Raw genomic sequence first — 17,947 nt, forward strand, 5'->3', positions numbered from 1 at the left:
GCTGAAAGCCTTGTAGATTAACTCAAGACTTGAAGGACTCTGCAAGGCTATTGGGAGAAAATTTCTGTCAGCTTGGCCTGCACTTGTCGGTAGAAGGAATCTGTCTTGTAGAGACAGGATACATTTAAACAAAGGTGGTGCGAGAGTTTTTGCCACTATTAATGAGGATATCTTAAAGGTTCAGGGAAACTGCTAGATTAGGGGGACAAGGGTAATATCAATATGCATTTATCTGGATAATATTTGTCAAAATAACACTTGCACATACCTGAAGAATTCCACAACAGAACATAGCAAGATGTTCTGAGGGCAGAAATGTTTCAAATGAGTGGGCAGCTAATTCCAAGAAAACGAGCTTAAATAACTTTAAGGTTAGTTAACTATACAAGAACACTGTCTTAATTGTTTATACAGTAATGTCAGAACTGTCGTCAATAAAATTAGTGAATTCAAACTGCTGGTTAGGACAAGTAATGCTGACATAATAGGGCTTACAGAAACGTGGTGCCACCCGGAGAGAGGGGATGATGAGTTTCAGTATGGTATGTATAATGTATTTAGGAAGGATAGGGAAGATAAAGGGGTCATGTTTCTTATCAAAAACAGCCTGAGTGCAATGAAAGCTTTCCCGGATTCAGATGTTTTGCATGCTAGCATAGAATCTGTATGTAAGATTATTGGAAGCAAAGTTATAATGAGAGTGGGAGTAATCTACGGGCCAGGTGATTGTAAAGATTATGATGAGAGCCTCTATGTGCAAATGGAATGGGCAAGTAAGCATGAACGTCTTATTATGGGTGATTTTAATTTGCCTCTAATTCATTAGAGCAAATGGGAAGGAAACTCTACATGGGGGACAGAATTTTAAATAAACTAGATGGTAGCTATTTGTATCAACATGTCAGGGAAAGTACTAGAGAAAAGAATACTACAGACCTCGTCACCCATGAACCAGATGACATAGTAGGGCTGACAATACAGGAAGTGATCACGAAGTTCTAAGGTGGATGATGAAGAGAGAGGTAGCAGTAGTTAAAAGGCAAAGGAATGGGTTATAATTTCAGGAAAGGAAATTACAATGCCTTAAGTTGCTACATTGCCTCTGTTAGATATCTCACAGAGAGTGAATACAATTTAATTATGGTATACCTTTAAAACATTAATCACAAAAACCTTGAATGCCTATATGCCATTAAAAAAGGACACCATGAGGAGGATTCCAAGTTGGATGAATGATGAAATTGCTAGATTACTTGAGCAGAAACAGACAGCATGAAAAAGTTAGAGCAATAAAAAGTAGTACTGAAGCCTATACCAGCTACAAATTGATCTGTAATAGTGCCACAGAAAAGATTAAGCTGGTAAAGGCAAATTATGAGAAATCTGGCAAAAAGAGCAAAGAAGGAGGATAAGGAATTCTTCACATATATAAATGCAAAAAAGAGGACAGACCAGATAAGACCCTTATGTAATGGACATGGGATAGAATTAGATACCCAGCTGAAGTTATAGATGAACTCAACAGTTACTTTGCATTGTTATTTGCAGAAGAAAAACCCTTTGCGTCAATGAGAAATTAAGGGAGTGAAGTTTTAAAAAATGTGATTAATGATGTTGAAATTTCACATTTATTTAATGAAAAAACTTTCGAGCCTACAGGCCAGTAAGGCTTCTGAGGTTGATAGCATTTACCCTATAATCTTAAGGGAGGCAGCAAGCGAGTGCATTGAACCATTGAGGGTAATTATGAGAGCGTCACTTGACTCGGGAGTGATTCTGTTGGATTGGAAAAGTGCCAATTTATCTCCAATACATAAGGGCGGTTCTAAGATAGAAGTGGGAAATTATTGACCAGTTAGTCTAACGTCAGTAGTAGGGAAGACATTGGAGACAATGATCAAGGGTAGAATTAAGGATCATTTAGATAGAAATGGAATTCTGAAGAATACTCAGCATGGTTTTGTAAAGGGAAAATCATGTTTAACTAATCTGGTTAGCTATTTTGACAGGGTCACTCGAGAGCTGGACTTAGAGAATAATTTTGACATTGTTCATTTGGATTTCAGCAAAGCATATGACTCAGTCCCACATGAGCAGTTACTTTATAAGCTGGAACGGGTTGGGATCACAGGGAAAATCCTTAGATGGATATGGATGGCTTCGGGGCGGGAGGTAGAGGGTTGTGATAAATGGTTATTCCTCAGATTGGGTTTATGTAAGAAGTGGAGTTCCCCAAGGATCAGTATTAGGACCACTGTTGTTTTTGATTTTCATAAATGATATCGATGAAAGGATAGAGTGCGTGATGTCTAAATTTGCAGATGATGTAAAGATTGGTAGAGTAGTTAATGATCACCGCCAAGCAGAGCAACCTAGATTGACTTCAGGAATGGTCAGAAAAATGGCAGCTATACTTTAATCCAGCAAGGGTGCAAGTACTTACACCTGAGGAATAGTAACCCTAAAATAACATACACTTGGCGGAGTTGAACTAAAGCTAGTAGTGGAGGAAAAGGACTTGGGTGTTACGATACAGTCAGACATGGTTCTCTGAGCATTGTAGACTGGTTGCAATGAAGGCCCATGGTGTCCTATTGATGATTTATCGAACAATTGCGAGTAGCGATAAGGACATCATAATTCCATTATATAAGGCTATTGTTAGACCACACTTGCAATACTGTGTTCAAGTATGGAGACCGCACCTAAAGAAAGACATTGTGCTTCTTGAAAGAGTCCAGAGACAGGTAACTCACCTGGTGAGATCAGAAAAAGGGCGTGCATATGAGGAAAGACTTCTAATATGTTCATTGCAGAGCTTGGAAACTAGGCACCTTAGAGGAGAAGTGGTTGAGGTGTTTAAGGCTTTGAGAGGCATAAGCAAAATGAATAAGGACAAAATTTTCACAGTTATAAATGATTCTAGAACAAGGGGACATAATGTCAAGTTACGGGGCGAGATGTTTAGACTGGATTGCAGGTGGCGCATTATAGCCTGAGTTGCTAATGCGCCAATAAAATCCAAATCAAATCAAAAATCAACTGTTTTATTTTAGCCAGCGAGTTATAAATTACTGGAATAAGTTACCTGCATGGGTGGTAGAAGCTGACATTTTGGGGAAATTCAAAGATCAGCTGGATTATTACCTATGGGAGGAGGGAAACACAGTGGTTGTGTATTTCCCTTTCTCTTATTTTATTTTATTATTAGTTTTTTTGGTTGCAGCATAAGCCAAAGGCTTCCTTGCACCAAGTGGCCATTGCTAATAATAAAATACTAATACTGATATTCAATTAAAAATACAGTGGAATCTTATTTGTATGTTTTTCAGGGGACTGGAAAAAAATCATTATCATAAGTGGGGAAATGTACACACAAATCTCGTGAGAGTCAAAAAAAGATGCATTTATTTAACAAAATTTTTTAAAGAAACATATCTAGAGTGCTTCGTTTGTTATTGCTCTGGCCTAATTTGTAAATAATCATGTCCGTTTTTGATAAATAATTAATGATATCCTCATCACCATAAAAACTAGATATAATACCACACAGTGTTCATGGCTTCTGCATTTTTTGACATTGTTGAAACTGGTGCAAGCTCTTGACTCTTGTTCTTCACCATCATCCTCATCATCAGCATCTCTTTTCTGCTTGGTGCTGCTCCATTTCATCTAGTAATGAAGGCTAGGAGACAATGATTCTGTTTTCACACTCATCTGAATTGTCAGCACTAATCTTGTTCCCAGCAGTTTGCCATTTTTTATCTGATAGTATCATGTGGTTGCCCGTATCTGCTACCGGGAAGCCATCAGGAAGCATGCATCAAAAGCCTACTTTGTCAAAACAGGCAAAGCAGGCTTTTGTTGCATATGGTATTTGCATAAACAGTATTGCATGCAGATTTTAAAAAGTGCATTGCATACAATATGAAATTTTCTTCTGCATGGTCTGTACAAAATCTAGCTTCTCTTGCATTAGTCTTTCTATAATTTTTCTCCACACACTGAATTATACCATAATCAACAGGTTTAAAGAGACATGTACAATTGAAAAAGAGGAATAGATACGAGGTGTCAGAAGGGTAGGCTTCGCACTGTTCTATGAAGAGTGAAATTTTTCTTTTCTGCAATCCCGTTTTGGCATGATAATGATCATAAAAAAGATTCAAAAGTAGGAAATGTCACCCATTCCTTAGTGTTTTTGTGATAAGTGCAAGGGGAAGCATGCACATTCTTAAAAAATATATCAGAGGTTTTGCTTTCCTATCTCCAGTGGCAAAAATTCTTTGTTCCACTTTCGTTGCAGCATAACAGGGCAGTAAGCTTTTCCTTGCTCAGTTTACTTCCACTGAACTTGTCATCTTTGAACTACAGTGTTTTATTGTGTAAAAGGTGGAAAACTTTTTTTTTTTATGAAAACCCCAAACATGAGAGGTATTGGAACCTGTAGTACTCGGTACCATGCTTGGGTTGGAAGTTGAGAAGACGAAAGAAGATATTTCTTGACATTAGACTTGAACTTCTGTAGACAGTAATTTTCAGGAAATATGTATGAAGAAAGGTTGTTCCCGAAAACAGCAGTTGAATGAATAAATAAAAAGGAAGATGAAAAGTTGGTTCTGTGAGTTTGAAGTTGGACAGTAAATGGATGTTGCCTGGTGGCGGCACATGTTTGGACTGTTTTGAAAGAGAGAGAGAGCGGGAATTATAGAAGCCAATTCAGAAGAACAGCCCATCTGTAGAAAACGTATGCAGCAGAAACAGTACGTATATGAGACGAGTGGAGAGACTCTGTTAGAGATGAGTCATTAATTAACCTAACTGCCCTCTTCTGAATGGAATCTAGAAGCCTGAGAGAGGTTTTGGGGGCACCGCCCCAGATGTGGGAACAATATTCCATGGTAGGGCAGATTTGTGATTTGTAGAGTTGAACAGCTGTTTGGAAGAAAAGTAACGCAGAGAGAGAAAGAGAAAACCAAGTTTTTTAGCTGCAGAGGAAGCAATATTTGTAACGTGCTTGTGCCAAGAGAGAGATTAGAAGTCAGGGTAATTCCCAAAAGAGATATATCATTTTGCCTAGAAATCAGTGTGTCACCAAAGATAAGCATAGGAGCAAAAGAATCCTTTTTGCGAGATATAAGACAAGACTGAGTTTTAGAACGATTGAAATCAACTAAGTTGTCTTTGCCCCACTGGAGATTGCATTTAAGGAATTGGTAGCAGATATTCAAGAAGTTGAAGCTGATTGAGCCGGCAAGTTTTCTCAAAATGGAAAGTGGAATGCAATGTGCTATCATCGGCAGAACTATGGATAGGATTTCCAGTCAATGGAAGAAGGTCATTAATATACAAGAGGAAAAGAGTGGGAGAAAGAACTGAATGTTGGGGGACACCAGCATTAGTGGAGAAGTTAGAAGACAGAGAGCCATCTACCATTACCCTCAGTGAGCGATCAGAGAGAAAACTAGATAACCAATTACAAAAAACAGTTACCAAACCATAAGATGGAAGCTTGTTTAGAAGACCTTTATGCCAAACACGATCGAAAGCCTTTGAGAGGTCAAGAGCAACTGCTTGTGTTTCACCGAACCTTTCCATTGAATTTGTCCATAAATGGGTAACATGAGCCAGAATATCACCAGTGGATCGACACTGATGGAATCCTGTATACCAGTCCGTAGACCAGTTCTGGGGGGGGTCCGCAAAATGAACCCTCTGGAACTGATCAAATTGTTCGTTTTATGTATAGCAAATCGATGATAAATAAAGTTATTATTATATATCTTTTTAAGAATAAAGTTGAGTTGTTTTCAACATAAAACTTTGAATTTTCTTTTTATATTTTTTTCTGACTATCTATTTTCTATAAAATAGATAGTCAGATAGACAACCATTAATGACCTTCAGAACATGTTGACAGTCGAATTGGATACAAAGAAGAAATCAAAGAGACTCAATAATAAGCCAACTCAAAAGACATGGACAGAACAGGGATAAGTGTAGGACCACTAACCATTCGAAAAACATTTTAAAAATTGAATTATCCTGCTCTGAAAGTTGCATGTAAGCCTTTGTGTCTGCATCATGTTAAGTCACCATCTATCCTGGTTCAGAGAACCAGAGAAATGGACATTAAAGCAGTGGCAGAACGTGATGTGGAGTAATCAATGACACTACATAACCCATGCATCAGATGGACATGTCTGAGCGTAGAGTATGCCCAAAGATATATATAGGCAGTCCGCAAACATTTTGATTTTTGAAGGTATCTGTAATCTTTTTTGATTTTTTAAAAGGTCCGTTGATCTCAGTGGTTAGGAACCACTGTTCTAGATTGTTGTCCACTTTTGTTTAAGCAGGGAAACAAATTATTAGAATATCTCTCAGTTGTTTTCTCTTGGCGTACATGATTGAGAGTGAAAAAATTAATGAGAAATATTCATTTATGAGAACCCTCTCCTCCCCAATACAACTTAGATTACAGAATTAAAAAATAAATGCTTAATTAGGTATTTCAGAATGAATAAGTATGACATATTTGGACAATTAGTTAAGCATTTGAAAAAATTCGAAGAATTTTCTTCTAAATTAATTGTTACCTTTAATTTTGACTGTCACTAACACTCAGTGCCATTGTCACATCATAACCTATATTTATAAGTTTTCATTTTGTGAAATAAGGAATTACTATATATGCTTACTATTTTCTTTATAATTTACTATGCAGTGTAATAAAATGTCACAATTTAAACTTTCAAAGGAAAGACAGCAGAAATAATTGAATTTCAGAATAATATAATAATTTTTAACGCAGATTTTATTGTAATATATCACTGTGTGAGATCGAAAGATGACTGAGAAAAGGGGATCACCTGTCATGGTGAGTATATGATTAGGTCCTTGGGGATGTCACAGACATTCTCTCAGATATGCCAGACAAGCTGTACTGGCTACCTGGGAGTCTAAAATACCGATGGAACTGATATTCGGGTGACATTCAAGCTAAGTAGACCCAATTTCGGCGAAGTCCAGATGGTCTGTGACGGCCAAATCTGCTTGCACCTTCACGATGGTGGGACTGTTAGTAATCCTGGGTATAACCTCCATGCACAAGCACACTGGGTGACTACCCAGGTATGAACCAATGTAAGCAGGGGTCGAGGTGTGGCGCCCACACCACATTGAGGAATGCCACTCCTCTGTGTTACCAGGCAATACCAGTTGGTAGATGACTCTCATCAACTGGTGCAAAACCACCACTTTGCTTATTGGAGGCTTGAAGTGGTGGAACCCATGTTTAGTCTCCAGAGCTAAGTTCCGGTCAACTCTTCCCCATCTCTTCCATCATGCAGTATAACTGATGACTTTTGAGGTTATGATGAACATCATGGCGAGATCCAATCTTCCTTATATTTCGAGGGTACAGCTCTAAAACGGTGTTCACAGGCCGCTGCTAGTTAGTACACCGGACCGAATCTATTGGTAACTCTTTAGAAGGCTTCTGGATCAGCTAGTGTATAATTTTGCTACTTCTACAAGCGCCTCCGTACCAGGGGGGAAGGAGCAGCAGTGCGTAGCAAATGCTTCTTGATTAGATCGGGGTTCGAGTCCGTCACCACCAAATACAGAGGATGCGGAAAGGTCAAGGAATGACCACCGCATATCCTGGAGCAATATGGCCTTAGTTGCTAATGCTCCTAAAAACCAAATAACAAACAAACAAACAGCTACTTCTACTCTGCCAGTTAGTGACTGGAGGGAGTCCGAGTAGTGTGTATGCAGGGAGCATTGTCGAGCCAGTGTTATGTCAAGGATCTGGGTATATTCTTACTATGTGTACGCCATATCCAAAAATTTCATTACTTCATACATCATGTCCCACCTACCTTTTCTTACTATTGAATACACCACGAATTGTCAAACTAATAGAGCAAGCTTATCTGCGAAAAGGTCTAAACCTTCCAAACACTTCCTAATTCATTTCACAAATATACATGGTCTCGATTCTAATCTTAACAATGTCCATTTCCACTTGCATTCTGCCAAACCCCATGTATGCCTCAAAGGTGGTACTTGTGCATATGTCCGTTCTGATATTCTCCATCAGACACTTGGTAATTTGGAATCTCTTTTCGATCTTCTCTGGCTTAAAATCTCTCTACCTCATCGTGTCAAATTCATCTGTTGTCTCTACCGTTCTCCCAACTCCACTAATCACTTGGAGCTCTTTGACTTCCTCTCTTTGCAACTTGACTTTCTCCAGTCCAAATTTCCTAACAGTGAGGTAATTTTCCTTGGTGATTTTAATGTTCACAACTCCAGCTGGCTTCCATTTTCTAGTCACACCGACCCAGCAGGTCGAGATGCTGAGGCTTTTGCAATTACTAATGACCTAGCACAGATTGTTCATTTACCTAGAAGAATACCGGACCATCCTAACCATACAGCCAACACGCTTGATCTTTTTCTCACAAACAACCCTTCTAAGTACACGGTTGAAGTGAGAGGTCCTTTAGCACCTCTCACTTCAACCTTGCCCTAATGCCAAAGCTATTGGCCGCAACTTTTGCCCATCTCCACTCCCACCTCTGTCCAAACCAGATGGTTCTGTTGTCACTTCAGCCAAGGATAAAGCTGACCTGCTAACATCCATTTCCCTTCCAACTCATGGTGTTTTACCAAGATGATTAATCTTGGTAAAACACCTCCCACCATTCCCGACACGCTCCATTCAATGCCTCCTGTGGTCTTCTGTCAAAAAGGATGTCAGAAGGATTTTGACGAATCTTGATGTTAAGAAAGCTCCAGGTCCCTGTGGTATTTCTCCACTTGCTCTCAAAACCTGTGCTCCTGAACTTACTCCTATTCTTTGTTGCCTTTTTTCACTTTCTTATTCCAAAGGTGTTTTTCCTTCTGCTTGTAAATTTGCTCATATCCAGCCAGTTCCTAAAAAGGGTGACAAATCCCTCCCATCCAATTATCGTCCCATTGCAATGACTTCTACTCTTTCTAAAGTAATGGAGAAATCAATTAACCGTCAACTTTTAAACTGCCTAGAAGCCTTCCGTCTGATCAACGATCGCCAGTATGGATTCCGTCAGTGTCGATCCACTGGTGATATTCTGTTTTGTGTTACCCATTTATGGACTAATTCAATAGAAAAGTTTGGTGAAACCCAAGTAGTTGCTCTTGACATTTCAAAGGCTTTCGATCGTGTTTGGCATAAAGGTCTTCTAAACAAGCTTCCATCTTTTGGTTTGCCTACTGTTTTTTTTAATTGGTTATCCAGTTTTCTCTCTGATTGCTCACTGAGGGTGATGGTAGTTGGCTCTCTGTCTTCTAACTTCTCCACTAATGCCGGTGACCCCCAAGGTTCAGTTCTTTCCCCCACTCTTTTCCTCTTGTATATTAATGACCTTCTTCCATTAACTGGAAATCCTATCCATAGTTTTGCTGATGATAGCACATTGCATTCCACTTTCCATTTTGAGAAGCCTTTCCTCAATCAGCTTCAACTTCTCGAAAATCGGCTACCAATTCCTTAAATGCCGATCTTCGGGTAATTCTCCAGTGGGGCAAAGACAACTTGGTTGATTTCAACCCTTCTAAAACTCAGTCTTGTCTTATATCTCGCAAAAAGGATTCTTCTGCTGCTATGCTTATCTTTGGTGATACTCAGATTTCTAGGCAAAATGATATATCTCTTTTGGGGATTATTCTGACTTCTAATCTCTCCTTGCACAAGCACATTACAAATATTGCTTCCTCTGCATCTAAAAAACTTGGTTTTCCCTTTCGCTCTTGGCATTACTTTTCTTCCAAACATCTGCTCACTCTGTATAAATCGCACATCTGCCCTACCATGGGGCACTATCCCCGATATGGGAATATTGTTCCCATATCTGGGATAGTGCCCCGAAAACCTCTCTCTGGCTTCTTGATTCCATTCAGAAGAGGGCTGTTAGCTTAATTAATGATTCATCTCTAACAGAGTCTCTCCACTCGCTGTCTCATTGACGTACTGTTTCTGCTGCATGCCTTTTCTACAGATACTTCCATGGGCACTGTTCTTCTGAATTGGCTTCTATAATTTCCGCTCTCTCTTTCAAAACAGTCCGAACATGTGCAGCCACCAGCCAGCATCCATTTACTGTCCAACTTCAAACTAACAGAACCAACTTTTCATCTTCGTTTATTCATTCAATTGCCATTTTCTGGAATAACCTTCCTTCATACGTATTTCCTGAAAAGTACAGTCTACAGAAGTTAAAGTCCAATGTCAACAAATATCTTCTTTCATCTTCTCAACCTCCAACCCAAGCACGGTACTAAGTACTATAGGTTCTAATACCTCTCGTGTTTGGGGTTTACATAAAAAAAAAAAAAAAAAAAAAGAAATCAACTCAGCTATGCATGCTACAGCAGTTCACACCAACTACCCAGCTTCTGAAGTCACCTGATATGATATGCATAGTCATTTTAATGTATTTCAATATATGATAAATTTGTGTAGATGAGTTAAAATGATGCATGCAGGTATAATAAATAAATTGTTTTTAAATGTGTTTTTTCCTTCTCTTTCTCCATTTTTAGAAGGAATTTAGTAATTTGAAGAACCTTGATCTTTTCAATTGTGAGGTGACTTACGTTGATCGCTATAGAGAAAAGGTTTTTAATCTTATTTCTAGTTTGAAATATTTAGATGGATATGACAGAGAGGAGAAAGAAGCTGATGATTCAGAAGAAGATGGTAAGTTGATCTAGATTTTTGCAGATTCAGGCATTTAAAATGCTCAAAATTAAATGTCAGAAATTTTATTAGAAGTAAAGCTGCTTAGAACTTTGAAATCAGTAATAATTATCTTTCAAAATATTAGATATAGAATTTTTTGCTGTCTTTCCCTTTCCCCCTTTCAGTTTCTGTCAGTATCGTCCTACTCTCTTTAATCTTATTTTGGAATAATATGCCATGAATATGTTCTTCATAGTGGCCAACTCGGGATTTATGATAGAGAAGCTGTCTTTTTCACTCAGTTTTATCCCCTTTTCTATCTCACTGTTGTACTAGAGTTGGTACCATGGAGTTTCTCCATCTTTTTGCCAAAATATAGTTTGTTCCTTCTCTTTTTATTTTTGCAAAAAGTAATAAAACTGCATTAAAATAGGAATTTTTTCTTAATTTAATTAACAAATATAACTGTAATAAACACCTGAGAATATTTTGCTGTGTTATTCTTTGTTTGGTTAGCTAAGAGAGAGAGAGAGAGAGAGAGAGAGAGAGAGAGAGTGAGAGTGAGTAAGGAAAAGAGAGAGAGTTGGGGGATGTGTCACCAAATGCTGATAAATCCAATAAAGTGTTGCAACTTGATATATTTAATGCACTCGTAGCAGATTCTGTATGACTTATTAATTAAATTAAATATAGTAAATTGCTTCATTTGGCAGTCAGCTGACTTTCTCTCACGAATTCCTAAGACCAAATTGCATTCCCTTATGGCAACTGAAAGTCTCCTAGCTCTAAACAGAATTCATAGATAGCAAGTTGCTGAACTGGGTTGTCATAAGTATTAAGTTAAATATACAGGCATACCTCGAATAACGAATAGGATGCGTTCCATGAAATTACTTCGTTAAGCGAAACTTCGTTTTCAGAGGTAAAAATACTATGGCCAGAATAAGGATACGTTCCTACGTAAAGAAAATGAAAAGCTTTTTTTTTTTTCGAACAAAGAAAAGTTTTATTAAATAAACAGTCAACTTACATACAAAGTGAAATCATATTTTAAAATATGAGTCTAAAGTTAATTGCTTATGCTCTTTTTCTCTTTCATTTAACAATTGCCTATACGGAGTGACTGCATTTAACACTGATCGCTTAACAATAACACTTCTTCCTAAATCAGGATCATTTTCACTAAAAAAATTTAAAACGTTTTCAATGTCATTTAAGCATCTTTTTAAATCTTTGGTTGTTAACACTTTTTCGGCAGGAACTTCTTTAACCTCGTCTTCATTCTTTATCTTTGTCTTCGTTGCTAACAAGGTTTTCTAAATCTTCCATTGAAAAACCATCATCTTCTGCATTCAATAAATTTCTAACATCCTCTTCATCTACATTTTTGAAACCTATTGATTGAGCCATCTGGATAACTTCATTTCTAATTTCTTGAATGTTATTTTCTTCTTCTAGTACAACTTCTGGCCATATTTTGCGCCAAACTCCATTTAAGCATTTCTTAGTGACTTCTTTCCAAGAACTATCAATGTTTTCAATGGTGTAGTTTTTCCAAAAAGTTTTAACTGTCATTTCCTCTTTATTCTCTAGTTCAGTTAAACTGCTTAATGTTCGACGCAGATAGTAAGCTTTAAATGATGCTATTACTCCCTGATCCAATGGTTGAATCAGGGAAGTTGTGTTTGCTGGAAGAAACACAACTTTGACAGGAATGCATGTGTCCAACGTGTTAAGATCAGTAGGATGTCCCGGAGCATTGTCTAACAACAAAAGAGCTTTTTCTTCAAAGTTGTTTTTTTTTTGACAATACCGTTTTACTTCAGGACAAAAGTGGTTAACAAACCAATCAGTAAATAACTCATTGGTAACCCACGCTTTTCTATTTGCTTTCCATATTACAGGTAAATTCATTTTTATGCTACCTTTTAACGCCCTTGGATTTTCTGAATGGTAAACTAATAACAATTTTAATTTATAATCGCCAGAGGCATTTGATCCAACGAGTAACGTTAAATGGTCTTTGGCTGCTTTGAACCCAGCAGCTGATTTTTCTTCAATAGAAATGAAGCTTTTTGTTGGTAGCCGTTTCCAGAACAAACCGCTTTCGTCAACATTGAACACCAAATTTGGAAAATTTTCACGTTCAATTATTTCCTTTAGTTTTACTGGAAACTTATTTGCAGCTTCTCCTGTTAATTTTACACTATGAATCCTGGCCCGTTTTTTAAATTTCTCGAACCAACCACGAGAAGCCCCAAAGGTTTCTGTAATTTCTTCAGTTTGTTTAGATTTCAGGTGATTAAACTGGAATATTTTTTTTATGTTAAATGGGGCTTGAAATTGCTGACTTCGTTATATCGAAGCTTCGTTATCAGAGGTAACGTTAATCGAGGTATGCCTGTAATCTTATTTAAAGAACCAATTTGTCATCCAATAATGCCATTCTGGGAACAAATTTTTGAAATAAACTTATTTCACAGAAAAAAAAAAAGGAATAAAATAGTTATGTGTACTGTTCGGTATCATGTTCAACTTTGTCTGTCTGCATCTCACCTCTCTCTCTTTCAGTTATGGAAAGACAAACAATTGTAGTATGAGTACATATAAAGTTCATCTGCATATGTTGCATATTGTTTGTTTCTTCTGTATTTTTATTAGCATTATATTGTTAAAATGCTTAAGCAGAAGCAAAGGAAATGTTGAATTCACCCTTAAAATTTTGCTGTGTGTGTGTGTGGACTGTTTATAACAAGAACTCGGGAAAATAGCAATCTACTGTATTACCAAATGTGCATATTCTTTGTAATTTGGTTGCAAGATCAGTGATCAGGACAAAACTTTTCTTATATTCACTATGGCCTTTTCTTATGTTCTGTATTACCCCTGTATCGCCACATAGCTGAGGATTTGGCTAACTGAGAAAATTAAAAGCATGCCTTTTGCTATGCTATGCTATGGTGAGAACTCTGCAACCACATTGCCAATTACTATTTCTGCATGATAGAAATATAAGGGATATCCAGAAAAAAGCACATACAGCATCCATTATCCTAACATGACATCTGCAGTAAGGCGTGTTCCACATAATGAAAATTTGCTCATACCGGATTTCTCAGAATTATGGGATAAGGGAAGTAGTTGATGAATATATAGGGAGGATCCTTGTGTTGCAGTCCTTGCTGAGTTGTTCACTTCAGCAGATTTGGACTATCGATCAGAATATTATAACATGCTGGACTTGATTAAGCAAGAAGAGTTGAATGACAGTTTGATTTTAAATTATTTAAAGAGCAAGCAGAACTCCTTTGGTTGTAGGTTGTAACAGCGGAAGTTACTTGAAGCAGGAAATGAAATTACAGTATATCAAAAACATCAAAGTGTTTTCAGAATCTTTTGTTATAGAAGACAGTATATGTTTCTATAAAGATATTATATGCAGTTTATTTATTACATTTATTAGTATTATAAATGTACTTTGCAATCAAACAGTTCTAATGAATGTCATATATTCATTGATGCCTCAATATTAAGTTTAAAAGAGTTTTGTTGCACAATAGAAATGCATTCCGTTCCTCTATTTCATGCTATTGACTTAGCATTGGTAGATGCATATGATGCAAGAAGGCAAGCTTATACAGTCAGCCAAAAAAAAAAAAAAAAAAAAAAAAAAATTCAAATTCCATTTCACACAACCATCCGCCCTAAAAGTTTGTCCAGTTGTTTCTTGAATTTATTTAAGCTATCAACTTCCACAACGACAGATGGAAGTTTGTTCCAGCAATCAACCACCCGCTAGCTAAAGGCAAATTTCTGAACATCTATTCTACCACTGTCCTTCTTCAATTGGAATTTATGTCCCTCTCAGGTTCGTAATCTGAGCAAGAGGAAGGATCCCATCAGTATTGGGCCTGCTCAACTCATTCAAAGCCTTTTACACCTCAATCAGATCATCTCGCTGTTGCCTGGTCTCCAGATGGTCCAGTTTGTAGAATTTAAGCCTTTCTTGGTAAGAGGACCTCTTCGTTCCCCTCGCCAATCATGTTGCCCTTCTCTGTAGTTGTTCTAGCCACTCTATATCCTTCCTAAAGGTATGTTCGTGTCAGACGGCACCTGGGATTTCTCCCATATCCTTCCTAAAATGAGACCTCCAGATCTGTATGCAGTACTCAAGGTATATCAACCTTGAGTACATTAGTCTCTGACTTCAAAAGAAATACAGTAAACCCCCGCTATTCGCGGTATCTGTATTCGCGTATTCGCGATCGCCGATTTAATATAAAATGAAACCTAAAAAAATTTGAATTTAAAGCACCGTGAATATTTTCCGCCATAAAAAAAACATGGGCGTGGCTAGAATTATCTTTCCCGGTCAAAACAGCGCTCAGTGGGTGGGGAGAGAGGGGTGACAAAATCGCGAGCGTGGATGTTTCTCGCTAACCCTTGTTCAGTATGTGTTATGCGCTTGTCATGGAAGGTTTTGTCGTTTGCTTTTAATTTATATGCTTATAAATTGAATAAATTTATCAATTTATAAATTGATATGCTTACAAAAATGATAAATCTACTGTTTTGCAGTGTAAAACAGACTTTTTCGAGTGTGTTAACGGAAGAAAGTGACTTTATTGTGGACAAGTTCTTTCTAACCCTACAAAAATATGGCTACGAATAACAAGGGAAATGTGAAAATATCAAAGAAGGTGATGACATTAGCGAATAAAATTGAGTTATTAGATAAAATTTCTAATGGTGAAAGTGTCTCCTCAGTGGCAAAACATTATAAAATCAATGAGTGAACAGTACGATCAATCAAGAAATCGGAAGAAAAAATCCGCCGTAGTGTCCGTGAAAAATTGCTTCAAAAATTTGCTCTAACTCGTGATGTTAAATTAGAAAAAATGGAAAAGGCTTTAAATCTGTGGATAGAAGACCGAACTCAAAATAAAATTCCGTTAAGTTCACTCATCATTCGTGAAAAGGCAAAACTCCTTTATCAACACTTTAGCGAAACTGGTGATAGCACTGGCGGGATAAGTTTTTTTGCTAGCAAAGGGGCGCTGGTTTGAAAGATTTGTTTGAAATTTCTAATAAATATTACATTTAATATTAAATTGTTTCTTATTTTCATTTCAATGCCATATGCTTGCATTTCACTGTGTACATAGTCATAATATGAAGGTACATATAATACATACATAGACAAAATTTTAGACTAGTTTTTCTTATATATTTCATACTTTGGAACGGAACCCCTTTATTACTATGGGAGCTATAACTCAGTATTCGCGTTTTCGTTATTCGCGACATTTCTCAGGAACGTAACCCCCGCGAATAGTGGGGGTTTACTGTATATGAAAGTGCTGTATGTGCAAGTTGCTGAGTGCTGTAAAGTACCATGACTTTGCTTGGAATGTCTGTGGTGATATTACAGTAATTAAGATAAATATAAAGTTATTTGAAATTGGATTATTCATTGGCCTGCAGAGAGATTTCATAAAATACTGTTGTATTCTGCGTTTAAAGGAGTTGTACAACAGAAGAACATCACCTTCTGGAGTACTGGGAGGAGAGGGAAGGATTTTTATAGGAGAAGTAATGAAAAACATGATCTACTAGTCGAATCAAGAAGAGGTTTTTCTTCCACCTTTGCATATAAAGCTTGGATTAATGAAAAATTTTCTTAAGGCTCTGCATAAAGAAGGAAGTAGATTCTGCTACCTAAAAGAATTGTTTCCCAACTTAACAGATACTGAACTGAAAGAAGGAATTTTTATTGGGCCTGAAAAAAAGCTATGGAATACTGAAATAGCAGATTAATTATTAAAACAGTTGTGCATGGGTTTCTTGGAATTCCTTGCAGGTAGCACAGTTGATATCATTACTGTCATCTCCACACCTGAGTTCAAATCCCATCAATGAAACAAGGAATTTTTATGGCCTTTTTTTAAGGCTGAGTTAGACTTGTGAGGGTTGCACAGTTTTTTGCCCAGCAAACAGGCAAATCAACCATAGCATACACATAATTTACAGACAATATACTGAAGCCTCAGTCTTAGTTGCTTTGGCACTTAACACATATTACATTTCCTCCTAGAAGGAAAGAATATAATTATGAATCTCTGATGTCAACTTTATTGCAGTGTTATGAAGATATGGGCTGCCAGATGTCTTTAAAAATTCAATTTCTTCATTTCCTCAGATTTCTTCAGCTGAACACTAAAAGGATGTTGACTGGTTGTGGCATGTGTTTGGACTGCTTTGGAAGAGAGAGCAGGAATTATAGAAGCCAATTCAGAAAACAGTGCCCACAAAAGTATCTATAGGAAAGGCATGTAGCAAAAACAGAATGTCTATGAGAGAGAGTAAGGAGACTATGTTAGAGATGAGTCATTCATTAACCTAACTGCCCTCTTTTGATTGGAATCTAGAAGCCTGAGAGAGAGATTGTGGGCACTGCCCCAGAAGTGGAAACAATATTCCATGGTAGGGTGGATTTGCAGATTTCTGCAGAGTGAACAGCTATTTGAAAGAAAAGTAATGTCAAGAGCGAAAGAGAAAATCCTGTTTTTTAGATGCAGTAATGTGATGTGCTTGTGCCAATAAAGATGTAGAAGTCAGGGTAATCCCAATAGAGATATATGATCTTGCCTAGAAATTGGAGTGCCATCAAAGAAAAGCATAGGAGCAGAAAAATCCTTTTTGCAAGATATAAGACAGGACTGAGTTTTAGAAGGATTAAAATCAACTAAGTTGTCTTTGCTTCACTGAAGAATTACCATTTAAGGAATTGGTAACAGATATTCAAGAAATTGAAGCTGTTTGGGCAGGGCAATGTTTCTCAAACTGAAAGGTGGAACACAATGTGCTATCATCAGCAAAACTATGGAGAAGGTTTCTGGTCAATGGAATAAGGTTATTAATATACAAGAGGAAAAGAGTGGGAGAAAGAACTGAACCTTGTGGAGCACCAGTATTAGTGGAGAATTTAGAAGATAGAGAGCCATCTACCATCATCCGGAATGAGTGGTCAGAGAGAAAACTGGATACCCAATTACGAAAAAACAGTTGGCAAACTATAAGATGGAAGCTTATTTAGAAGACCTTTATGCCGAACACGATCAAAAGACTTTGAAATGTCAAGAGCAATTGCTTGAGTTTTCACCAAACAATTTTCATTGAATTTATCAAAAGATGAGTAACATAAGCCAAAATACC

The 17,947-nt window shown here is 37.2% G+C and overlaps 1 protein-coding gene across 2 annotated transcripts in view; it reads left to right on the top strand.

Moving 5' to 3' along the window:
* The window catches only part of LOC150074916 (acidic leucine-rich nuclear phosphoprotein 32 family member D-like), a 159,302-nt gene that overhangs the window by 86,994 nt on the left and 54,361 nt on the right, over positions 1 to 17,947 (top strand). For both annotated transcript variants that reach the window (XM_090389394.1, XM_090389393.1), the window contains exon 4: positions 10,594 to 10,750. In XM_090389394.1, coding sequence (XP_090245520.1) covers positions 10,594 to 10,750 — 157 coding nt within the window. The remainder of the gene's footprint in view (positions 1 to 10,593; positions 10,751 to 17,947) is intronic.

The sequence above is a fragment of the Mastigoproctus giganteus genome, unplaced genomic scaffold, assembly GCF_048544385.1.
Source record: "Mastigoproctus giganteus isolate SK-2022 unplaced genomic scaffold, ASM4854438v1 scaffold_15, whole genome shotgun sequence".
Classification (NCBI taxonomy): Eukaryota; Metazoa; Arthropoda; class Arachnida; order Uropygi; family Thelyphonidae; genus Mastigoproctus; species Mastigoproctus giganteus.